Source organism: Musca domestica, unplaced genomic scaffold, assembly GCF_030504385.1.
Source record: "Musca domestica strain aabys unplaced genomic scaffold, Musca_domestica.polishedcontigs.V.1.1 12, whole genome shotgun sequence".
In the NCBI taxonomy this organism is placed as follows: Eukaryota; Metazoa; Arthropoda; class Insecta; order Diptera; family Muscidae; genus Musca; species Musca domestica.
Window position 1 is genome coordinate 4967513 of NW_026712155.1, and position 13110 is coordinate 4980622.

The window sequence follows — 13110 nt, forward strand, 5'->3', positions numbered from 1 at the left end:
TGGTTTTCTCCGATGAAGAAACATTAGTTGCCAGCAGTTTGTAAACAAACAAAATGATCGTGTTTACTTGCCAAATAGGTCAGCTGAATATGTGCACCTTCGATTGGCCACCAGAACTCAAGCGCCGGCCATGGTGATGGTGTGGGCCGCCATAACAGCCAATGGTCGATCTCCGCTCGTATTAACGCCGTATTAACCGTGGTATCAGAACAAATGCCGAATATTATCGCGAAAATATTCTGGAAGGTGTATTAAAGCCTTGGACACGCAAACATTTTGGCCGCAGACCTTGAACATTCCAATAGGACTTAGCAACATCGCACTCAGCACGCGCCATCCAAGAATGGTTACAAAATGAGATACTTCGCTTCATTTCCAGCGCACAATGGCCACCAAAATCTCCGGATACCAATCTGTTGGGCTAATGTGCCTGGAGTATTTTGGAAAGCAAAGTTGGCTCTAAATAATACCAAAGTGTCGATCACCTCAAGCAAGCGCTTCGCCGGGAATGGGCCAAAATACCGCAGAGCAACATTCTTTTATTGACCGTTTGAAGGCCATATTCGTGCCAAAGGTGATCAATTCGAACAAATCTAAACTTATTCTAATATTTGATGCTATTTCCGACATTTTTTGCTTTCATTCAATAAAATTCAAAAACAAAAAATGTAAAATTATGGCGTTTGGCTTTGTTGCATTTTTTATCTCGCTTAAATAACCAAAATACCGAAAATAGAGACCACTTTCAATACCAAAAGTCCTGCAGACATAACATCACTAAATCGACATAGAATTTTATGCTGATCAAGAATATATACTATGTGGGGTCTAAAATATATATTTTGAGGTTTTAAAACCAAAATGACAAACTTAATATACCCTCCATACTATGGTGGAGGATATAAAAATATGAAAAAAGCTATTGAAAAAAGCCAAAGTGTAAAGAAATATGTATTAAAACTGAATGTTTCTTTTGACATTTGTCCTATGTGTGACATTTGGTTTGCTGGGTAGCAAATTTACATAAGTACACATGAGCTTTACGAATTTAAAGCTTAATACCTGAAATCACTAAATACACATTTGAGTGTAGATTCCATGGACTTAAGCTCTTTTAATTCTCAACGCGGTAAAAATGCTCTCACATAACATCCGTCCACACTTAACTTAATAGGTTTTTAATTGACCTTTAAAAGTATAATTTATTAAGTAGAACATTTTAAGATTTCTATAAAAAGAAAGGAAGTTCTGAAACATTTTCAAGTTTATTTCGATCGTTAAACGGACAAAGAATAACTTTTAAAATATTACAAACTATAAGATAAAATACTAAAAAATAGAAAATGTATTTTAAAACATTGTTATCGATAAGTTTTGTTGTGTGTTTTATAGTCGGTTCAAATGCCGGAGATTTACGTGAGTGAAAATTTTAGGGAATTCCGAAAGGAAAACCGGCCGAGAGTTTCCCATTTTCCAACGATCATAATGACAGATCAGCATTGGCAAAATATCTCAAATTGTGACTAAAAATATTAAAAATATCCTGACAAAATTATTTTAGATGTAAACTAAAGCTTGAAATTATATGGAGGATGTTGGAGTTATATAGAAATTGGTTCAAAAGTCTAATTCGTTCGAAAAGACTTCAATAAATTCTGGTATAAATCATAGCCTACTTTCTCCTAAAAACGAGGACAAGTCATAAATAAGCTCAAAACTCTACTTTCGAATAGTGGCCGTTTAAAATTGGAAAGGTTATAAGTCGAGAAGTTGACCTCAAACAATCACTAAATTGAGAACATAGCTATAGAAGATGATGAATCACCAATTATATCGATAAACTTTATCATTTTTTCCAAATTTCAGCCTCCGACATAGCCAAATGCAAAATTGCCGACAACGAATGCGTTGGCAAAAAGACCATGGAAGTTCTGCAAAAATACTCCAATGGCAATCCCGACTTTGGTATGCCCAAAATATCCGGGTTACAACTGAAGAACATTACAGTGGCCCGAGCCTCTAACAAATCTCCGATACAGTTGAATTTTAAATTTATTCAATTAACCAGTCAGGGTCTTGAGGATTCAATAATCGTGAATACTTCGGGTTGGACAAAGTCTCCCAAGAATCTCGAAGCAAATCTCATATTGCCCAAGTTGGTTATCAATGGCGATTATGAAACAGATGGTCGCATTTTACTTCTGGCGCTCGATGGCAAAGGTACGGGGTATTTTGAAATGACCGACAATCAGGTGAACATCAAAGCCAAGGTGGTATTAGAAAAGCGTAGCGATGGTAAAAATTACATCAGGATTATAAAAATTAAGGCGGTTATGATACCGAAAAAGTAAGTTTTTACAGAATTTATTTCGGCACAAATCAAAATTTTATCTGTTGCAGGCTCTTTATCAAAATGGACAATTTGGTCAAAGGAAGCCCGGAATTGTCGAAAACCATTAACGATGTAATCAATGACAATTGGAGTGACGTGTGGCAGGAACTGGCCCCAGGTATTAACAATGCATTGGCTCAAATCATTGAGAGCTTAGCTGCACCTGTCTTTGATAAACTATCCTACGATGATTTCTATGTAGAATAATGTAGAAAGTAGCCGTTTAGTTTAGGTTTACTAAAGCCAAATAGTGTTCAGTGTTGAAATTGAGTTGTCAATATTTTGAATCGAATTTGTGAATATGTATTTCAAATAAAATGTTTAAATAAACTTATTGCTGTATAGAAAAGTTGACGATAACCACTTTATTGTATAGAAAAGTTGTCGGTAGCAACTTTTTTGTATAGAAAAGTTATCGATAACAACTTTTTTTGTATAGAAAGTTTGTCGATAACAACTTTTCTCTATAAAAAAATTTTCGACAACAACTTTTCTGCATAGAAAAGTTGTCGATAACAACTTTTCTTTATAGAAAAGTTGTCGATAACAACTATTCTCTATAGAAAAGATGTCGATAACAACTCTTCTCTATAAAAAGTTGTCGATAACAACTTTTCTCTATAGAAAAGTTGTCGATAACAAGTTTTTTTGTATAGACAATGTGTCGATAACAACTTTTCCGTATAAAAAGTGTATCGATAACAAAGTTTACGTATAGGAAAGTTGTCGATAACAACTTTTATGTATAGAAAAGTAGTCGACAACAACTTTTTTGTATAGAAAATTTGTCGATAACAACTTTTTTGTATAGAAAAGTTGTCGATAATAACTTTTTCTCTATAGAAAAGGTGTCGATAATAACTTTTTTGTATAGAAAAGATGTCGATAATAACTTTTTCTCTATAGAAAAGGTGTCGATAACAACTTTCCTCTATACTTTTCTCTTTAGAAAAGCTGTCGATAACAACTTTTCTCTATAGAAAAGATGACGATAACAACTCTTCTCTATAAAAAAGTTTTCGATAACAACTTTTCTCTACAGAAAAGTTGTCGATAACAAGTTTTTTTGTATAGACAATGTGTCGATAACAACTTTTCCGTATAAAAAGTGTATCGATAACAAAGTTTACGTATAGGAAAGTTGTCGATAACACCTTTTATGTATAGAAAAGTAGTCGATAACAACTTTTTTGTATAGAAAAGTTGTCGATAACAACTTTTCTTTATAGAAAAGTTGTCGATAACAACTTTTCTTTATAGAAAAGTTGTCGATAACAACTATTCTCTATAGAAAAGATGTCGATAACAACTCTTCTCTATAAAAAAGTTGTCGATAACAACTTTTCTCTACAGAAAAGTTGTCGATAACAAGTTTTTTTGCATAGACAATGTGTCGATAACAACTTTTCCGTATAAAAAGTGTATCGATAACAAAGTTTACGTATAGGAAAGTTGTCGATAACAACTTTTATGTATAGAAAAGTAGTCGATAACAACTTTTTTGTATAGAAAAGTTGTCGATAACAACTTTTTTGTATAGAAAAGTTGTCGATAATAACTTTTTTGTATAGAAAAGTTGTCGATAACTTTTTTGTATAGAAAAGTTGTCGATAATAACTTTTTTATATAGAAAAGTTGTCGATAACAACTTTGCTCTATAGAAAAGGTGTCGATAACAACTTTCCTCTATACTTTTCTCTTTAGAAAAGCTGTCGATAACAACTTTTCTGTATAGAAAAGTTGTCGATAACAACTTTTCTTTATAGAAAAGTTGTCGATAACAACTTTTCTTTATAGAAAAGTTGTCGATAACAACTTTTCTTTATAGAAAAGTTGCCGATAACAACTTTTCTTTATAGAAAAGTTGTCGATAACAACTTTTCTTTATAGAAAAGTTGTCGATAACAACTTTTCTTTATAGAAAAGTTGCCGATAACAAATTTTCTCTATAGAAAAGTTGCCGATAACAACTTTTCTCTATAGAAAAGTTGCCGATAACAACTTTTCTCTATAGAAAAGTTGCCGATAACAACTTTTCTCTATAGAAAAGTTGCCGATAACAACTTTTCTCTATAGAAAAGTTGCCGATAACAACTTTTCTCTATAGAAAAGTTGCCGATAACAACTTTTCTCTATAGAAAAGTTGCCGATAACAACTTTTCTCTATAGAAAAGTTGCCGATAACAACTTTTCTCTATAGAAAAGTTGCCGATAACAACTTTTCTCTATAGAAAAGTTGCCGATAACAACTTTTCTCTATAGAAAAGTTGCCGATAACAAATTTTCTCTATAGAAAAGTTACCGATAACAACTTTTCTCTATAGAAAAGTTACCGATAACAACTTTTCTCTATAGGCAAGTAGCCGATGACAACTTTTCTCTAGAGAAAAGCTGTCGATAACAACTTTTCTCTATAGAAAAGCTGTCGATAACAACATTTCTCTATAGAAAAGCTCTCGATAACAACTTTTCTCTATAGCAAAGTTGTCGAAAACAACTTTTCTCTATAGAAAAGTAGTCGATAACAATTTTACACACAATGTGTCGATAACAACTTTTCCGTATAGAAAAGTTGTCGATAACAAGTTTTCCGTATCGAAAAGATGTCGATAACAACTTTTCCATATAGAATTAATCTCCTTAATGAAAGATTATATCCTTCCAATCTTTCCTTAAATACCACTGTATCCCCATTTTTTTGGAAAAAAATTAAAATTTAAATTCGAAATAAAAACCGTGGAAATAATAAATGTCAGTGGCTTCGGAAAATAATCAAAACAAACTTTCGTGCAAAATAATGCACCTACATTAAACAAAAACAAGAAGAAGAAGACCACCAAAAAACAGGCGTTAAACCACAAACCCATTATTATGCAATAATGTCGGGCCAACATGAAGACCACTGCCGACCAACATTGATCGGTGGAAAATCATTGAAGTGTTACTTCCACACCAAATGGACGTGGCGACTCTGCTGCTGCCACTATCAGCACAGCGTTGATCCTACAGCGAAAACATAAAAATGGTATTACATTTCAACGGAAGCTCAAGTTCATTGTAAACTTGCGAACGGTAAACATGTCCATGAAACTATGGATCGCTCTGAGAATATGGATCGGTATCATGCAACAACTGGGCGTGGTGCAGAGTATAATTGTGGAACGAAATTTACACTCCTACTATCGTCTACCCATCTCGGCTGTGAGGCGTACTAACATGACCCAGGAATACTATATACTGCAGTGTCCGTTCAAGTCCTCATTGCAGATACCCAAACCCAAAGATATGGATATTTGTACAATTGCAGGCCGCTACAAGGACGAGGAGAAGGATAAGGGCGAGAAAATAAAACCGGTGGTAGAATTGACGGGTAGCACGGCGAAAAAGAATGGGCATAGCAAAGCTGAACACAGAAATCTCAAGGCCCCCAAGGAAGTGAAATGGATAAAAATTAAAAAGAGAAAACCCAAGAAAATTGTAATGCTAGTCAAGAAGCCGCCCAAAACGAAGGAGTACTACAAGCGACCGAAAACGGAAATAACCGAACAATACAAGGCCACTAATGTCCGACTGTATTTGGACCATCCAGCCTCGGCTTCGGAGGCTAAAATTACTGTAAATGGTAAGGCGGTGCAGGTGCATGATTCCCAAGCCTCCGGTTCGTCGATGATGAAGCCGAAAATGCTACCAAAACCACTGCAAAAACCAAGGATATCCACCGACAAATCAATGGAAAAGGAATACAGAGATAATTCCCAACCACAACAAAAGCAAACAAATTCCAAACAAATGGACATGGATTTCATAGATGACGACTCATCTGAATCACAGGAAAGAGATAAAGAAGATAGGAGGTCCTCTCCAAATAGTCCCTTGAAATATTTGGCAACCAAAAATGTCTTGAAAAAGTTACAACTGCCTCACAAAGGCAAACCTAATCGTCCTCTGGATAAATCGGAAAAATTCTACGCCCAATCAAAGAAATATAAAAAAGGTTTCAAAACGAAAGGCTATCAAAATATGTATCATCGCGATGAAATCTATCAGGACCACATCTACTATGATGATCTACAGGAAAGAGGCAAATATGATATTTATAAAAAAGCGAAAAAGAAATTTTGATTTGAAATAAAAAAAAAGTTTATTAAAAAAGAGAGAATGTTTTGAAATTTCCAATTTACAGGGTGAGATAAAAAAACAACAACAAAGTCAGACGCCATAATTTTTATTTATTTTTTTTAATTTTATCGAAAAAGGCAAAAATATCGGAAATAGCATCAAAACTTAGAATAAGTTTAGATTTTTTTCGAATACGAATTGGTCACTTTTGGCATGAATTATGGCCTTTAAACGGCCAATGAAACCGTCACACGCTGCCCGAATGTTGCTCTGCGGTATTTTGACCCATTCCCGGCGAAGCGCTTGATTGAGGTGATCGACACTTTGGTATTTTTTAGTGCCAACCTCGCTTTTCAAAATACTCCAGACACAATAGTCCAACGGATTGGTATCCGGATATTTTTGTGGCAATTGTGCACTGGAAATGAAGCGAGGAACCTCATTTTGTAACCATTCTTGGGTGGCACGTGCTGAGTGCGATGGTGCTGAGTCCTGTTAGAATGTCCAAGGTCTGCGGCCAAAATGTTTGCGTGCCCAAGGCTTTAATACACCCTCCAGAATATTTTCGCGATAATATTCGGCACTTATTCTGATGTTACGGTCGATTAATATGAGCGGAGAGCCACCATCGGCTGGCTGGCGCTTGAGTTCTGTTGGCCAATCGAAGGTGCACATTTTCAGCTGACCTCTTTCGCAAGTAAACACGATCATTTTGTCTGTTTACAAACTGCTGGACAACGAATGTTTTCTCATTGGAGAAAACCAAATTCGGCAGTTCACCACCTTAGGCCAAGCAATGCAACTCTTTAGCTCTTTTGAGTCTATTTTCTTTCTGTTGCGGTATAAGCTTTTGCACTTTTGGAAATTCAATGGCTTACCCCGAGCTCATTTTTCAATATTTGCCGAATGGAATATTGCGATATGTTCAGCCCACGAGACATTTTTTGGGCCACTGCGTCACGGATTTCGATCAAGTGGCTTCTTTAGTTATCGAACCATTTCTGCTGATGTTGTCGTTTTCTTCCGTCCACTTCCTTGGTAGCGTCGGGCTACGCTACCAGCATCACTGTAATGAACGATGGTACGAGACACAAAAGGTTTATTCACATTTAAATGCTGGAGTGCTCTAACGATAACCACTTGTGGTTTTCCAGCCAAATATAAAGAAATCACACTATGACGCTTGAATTCCATCACGAATAACTTTTATTCAGGAAAATTCTCACCAAAATGCTTTTGTACGCTCGTTAACAATATAATGAGCTATCACTGGAATAATTTTAACAGCTGTCGGACGAGTGGCTTAGAAATGACAGCAGTCTGAAATTGGTTGAAGTATTTCATTTCATCCTTTAAATTTATGTAAACGAACATTGGCTGAACACATATTTAAAAAAAATAATTATAATCATTGTTATAGTCGGATATTTTTGTTCTTAAAATTGGACAAATTGGAGATTAAAAAAGTGAACAAATCCAATTAATAAAGGAGAAGAGAAAATATATATTTCAATTATTATTACGCCCTTTTCCCCATTATTAAAAATCTATTTATAAGAAAATCTATCCAGACAATGTCACATTCCTCACTAACGACCATAAACGATACCTGTCGCAGAGACCAATCAACACTTAATTTACAATTTCCTTGATTTACTCAGCCATTGGATTACTTTTACTTTTATTTGACACGTGATGGAATATAATTTCTCGCTGCTAAATCAATTAAGAAGCGATTAAAATAACACCATTATTGAATTGTTAGATTATCGCACTAAATATCGTCGGCTCTTAACTCTTTGGCGCAATAAATAATTGCACAAAACCAACAAAAACAAAAAAAAAAAACAAAAGTTTATGGTAATAACAATTAGTGGCTTTGCTAAGCACTTGCCAACAACATCGGCGTTGACTAGGTCTGGTGGCATGGATGGTGGTTTGGTAAAAAAAAAACACACACAAAAACTACGACGCATCAAGTGATTTGCATTTGAAATTGGTTTGGAACACGCAACCTTTTCTAGCTGCAGCAGAGGAAAATGCCTATACCTAAACTAATAATAGTATTTGGAAGTTTGTGGCAACAAAGTACTTGTGATAAATATATTCCGAAACGGTGTAAGTGTTTGTTGAAAAAAACTGTCGATAATGAATTAAGAGGTCATTTACATTTCTCTAAAGAGTCAAATTTTTTGGCACGACAACAAGCTAAAGTCAGTGTTTATTTTTAAATCGGAAACCAAATTTAGGGCAGAACACTGCCTAACTATATTTGTGAACTGATTTGAGTACTGGTTTATTTTGAGACGCCCCATAAATTTTTATATTCAAATTTTGGTACAAATGATAACTTACACTGTGCGACCAAAATTCGTTTTTTCTAAATAATTATGGGGGAAGGAAATCCAGCAGATTATGAAAGTAGAGCTAACAAGTTAAAAAATATCAGTCGGTTTTGTCGACAGATGTATACTCTTAGCCTATTCCATTATGTTAATACAAGATGTTGACGCTTGATACAGAAGGAGCGGACAAATATTATCCACTTCTTATCTGAACTAACTATATATAAGTCAGACGTCCGACAGCTGTTAAAATTATTCCAGTGACAGCTCATTATATTGTTTACAAGCGTACAAAAGCATTTTGGTGAGAATTTTGCAGAACAAAAGTTATTCGTGATGGAATTCAAGCGTCATAGTGTGATTTCTTTTTATTTGGCTGGAAAACCACAAGTGGCTATCGTTAGAGCACTTCAGCATTTAAATGTTAATAAATCTTTTGTGTCTCGTACCATCGCTCATTACCGTGATACTGGTAGCGTAGCCCGACGTCGAGGAAGTGGACGGAAAAAACCGACAACAGCAGAAATGGTTCGAAAAGTAAGGAAGTGACTCGATCGAAACCCGCGTCGCAGTGGCCGAAAAGTGCCTCGTGGCTTGAAAAAATGAACTCGGGATAAAGCCATTGAAATTCCAAAAAGTGCAACAACTTACACAGCAACAGAAAGAAAACTGACTCAAAAGAGCTAAAGAGTTGCTTCGCTTGGCCGAAAGTGGAAATGGTGAACTGCCGAATTTGGTTTTCTCCGATGAGAAAACATTTGTTGTCCAGATCGTGTTTACTTGCAAAAAAGGTCAGCTGAAAATGTGCACCTTCGGTTGGCCACCAGAACTCAAGCGCCGGCCATGGTGATGGTGTGGGCCGCCATAACAGCCGATGGTCGCTCTCCGTTCGTATTAATCAACCGTGTATCAACCATCAGAATAAATGCCAAATAATATCGCGAAAATATTATGAAGGGTGTATTTAAGCCTTGGGACCGCAAACCGTATGCTCCCAGACCTTGGACATTCCAACAGGATTTCAGCACGCGTCACCCAAGAATTGTTACAAAATGAGGTTCCTCGCTTCATTTCCAGCGCACAATGACCGCCAAAATCTCCGGATACCAATCCGTTGGACTATTGTGTCGGGAATATTTTGGAAAGCAAGGTTGGCACTAAAAAATACCAAACTGTCGATCACTTCAAGCAAGCGCTTCGCCGGGAATGGGTCAAAATACCGCAGAGCAACATTCGGACAGCGTGTTACGGTTTCTGGCCGTTTGAAGGCCATAATTCGTGCCAAAGTTGATCAATTCGAACAAATCTAAATTTTTTCTAAAATTTGATGCTATTTCAAACATTTTTTGCTTTCATTCAATTTTTTGCTTTCATTCAATAAAATTTAAAAAGAAAATGTAAAAATTATGGGGTTTGGCCTTGTTGCAGTTTTTTTACTCACCCTGTATATCTAGTTTTAAAATCCCTTCCAAATTTAAAAATTCTAGCTCTATCCGTTCATCAAGTCAAATTAAACCAAAATTAGTACATTTTTGTACTTTTCGAACCCTTATAGAACGAATTTCCAAAACATACAGCGTTATCACGCACCTCCGCCTCAAGGTCGACACTCACCCAAAATTTCAATATTTTAGTCTGGTCTTGGCTTTCATAATCAGTCAACATGCTATCGTATTTCATTTCATTTCTCCACACAGACTCAACAATTATTTATTTGTTTATTTCGTACATTCGGTAACATCGTATCCTTGGCATTCGATTGGCTTGTTGCCAGATAACTTGTTGATATAAAACCATATCGTTTACACCTGTTGCATTCTTGCGTGATTTGGTGTCGTCTTCCGGTTGTTGAACCATGAAAACATTAAAGTTGGAAGTAAATAAACAATAGATCTACACACGCTCCTAGCCAGACAATTGGCAGACAGGTAGGCATGACATGCAGGACTAAAAGTTTGTAAACAATAACAATAGGATATGATATATAAAGACACCGTCTATGTCTGCGATAAACGTTTAAACCTTGCGTGATAAAACTTGCCAAAAATAAAAGACAACGGAAACGGAAATAGAATAGAAATTAAAAATGTTCAGATAAAGCCACAGACAACAACTGGAGTGAAGTGAAAATGCAGAATTATATTGGGTAATAAAATTGTGCGATAAGGCGAAAATTAAAACGAATTTATGGTAAACTATTTGGCAGAGTTGTCTGAAGGACCCCCTCCGTAAAGGTCACCTTTGTGCCATTTGTTGATCAATTGGTATGAAAAAGTTAATCATTTATTGGTTATGACTCCCGAAATGCTATCGAAAGGCATTGTCGTATGTGTGTCGCTGATGCTTGGGAGCATTTAATATTTACCGAGTTTTTTGAATGCCACCAAAAGTATCGGGCTGGAATTCCTGAGATAGGGGATAGGCATGTTGCTTTTGAGTTGCAAGTTTCTATTGCCTGTGAAAGAGAAAACTATTTAATAAGCTCCCGGAAAAATTTAAACACGTGCTCCGGAATATTATCACAGCAATTAATTTATTAACTTCTCAGGTGGGATAGGAATGCATATTTATATTTTGGAGTAACTAACGACCTATCACAACAATTCATAACAAATAACTATCCTGCGGAATGGTTGTTTGTGACTCGTAACCTTGGTGTTTGTTGATGAACTTGTTGTTTTCGGCCCGAAATAATATCACCTGCACCAGTTGCATCATGTTGCGTGATTTGGTGTCATCTTCCTTCCACCGATTGCGCCACACTCTTTGTGAGCGTTAATAAACCAGTAAGGAAAAGTCAAAAGTCGTGCAGGGTCGACTATATGATACCCTACACCATATTTAGTAGAGGTCCCGTAACAAAATAATTTATTTGAAGTAGATCTTAACACCCATCAACCTTTGGCTTTAGAGTAATTTTAATTTGGTTTCAGAGGGAACTAAAATGTGGGAGTCATATCCAATTCCCAATCGATTTTCACTAAATTTGAGGGAGAAATTTTTATCCTTTATACCAAATAACATTGCTATCGAGTGCATAATATCACTTCGAGGAGGATTATATTAAAAAAATATATATATATATCGGAGACGAGTTCCACCAAATGGAAACGTGCGCTCCGAAATTCACTCCATATGGGTTGAAATTAGCCATTATTTGCACAATAAATCTGAAATCGGATTAAGGATATATATGGGAACTATATCCAAATCCTAGTCGATCTCGATAAACATTGGCAGAGTTACTTCTGGGCTGTATCTGAAATCTTGTACCAAATATCATACTTATGGGGTGCATATTACGATTGGGAGCTATATCTGAACCAATATTCATGATGTACTTGCTTCTAAACTGAATTTGGTCGGATGTGCCAAAATTCTGGTCATATATTGGCCATTTAGTGCCAAATTAACCCAAAATTCGTGGAAGATATACATGGTGAGATAAAAAACTGCAACAAAGTCAAACGTCATAATTTGTACATTTTTTTTAAAATGTTATTGAATTAATTAAAAAATGTCGGAAATAGCATCAAATTTTAGAATAGGTTTAGATTTGTTCGAATTGGTCACCTTTGGCACGAATTATGGCCTTCAAACGGCCAATGAAACGACGAATGTTGCTCTGGGGTATTTTGGCCCACTCCCGGCGAAGCGCATACTTGAGATGATCCACACTTTGGTATCCGGAGATTTTGGTAGCCATTGTGAACTGGAAGTGAAATGAGGAACCTCTTTTTGTAACCATTCTTGGGTGGCGCGTGCTGAGTCCTGTAGGAATGTCCAAGGTCCGCGGCCAAAATGTTGGCGTGCCCAAGGCTTTAATACACCCTCCAGAACATTTTCGCGATAATATTCGGCATTTATTCTGATGGGTCGTTAGTTACTCCACGGTCGATTAGTACGAGCGGAGAGCGGCCATCGGCTGTTAAGGCGGCCCACACCATCACCATGGCCGGCGTTTGAGTTCTGGTGGCCAACCGAAGGTACACATATTCAGAAAACCTCTTTGGCAAGTAAACACGAGTATTTTGCTGCTGGACAACGAATGTTTTCTCATTGAAGAAATCCAAATTCGGCAGTTCACCATTTTCGGCCAAGCGAAGCAACTCTTCTGCTCTTTTGAGTCTATTTACTTTCTGTTGCGGTGTAAGTTCTTGCACTTTTTGCAATTCCAATGGCTCATTTTTCAATATTTGCGAATGGATTATTGCGATATGTTCAGCTCACGAGCCATTTTGCGGCCACTGCGAC

The 13110-nt window shown here is 36.3% G+C and overlaps 1 protein-coding gene across 1 annotated transcript; it reads left to right on the top strand.

The window, feature by feature from the left end:
* Positions 1 to 1255: 1255 nt before the first annotated feature.
* Positions 1256 to 2722, top strand: LOC101889653 (circadian clock-controlled protein daywake). The gene is made up of 3 exons (XM_005188170.3): positions 1256 to 1416; positions 1867 to 2347; positions 2401 to 2722. The coding sequence occupies exons 1-3, from the start codon at positions 1344 to 1346 to the stop codon at positions 2597 to 2599; spliced, it is 753 nt and encodes a 250-aa protein (XP_005188227.1). The 5' UTR covers positions 1256 to 1343; the 3' UTR covers positions 2600 to 2722.
* Positions 2723 to 13110: the final 10388 nt, after the last annotated feature.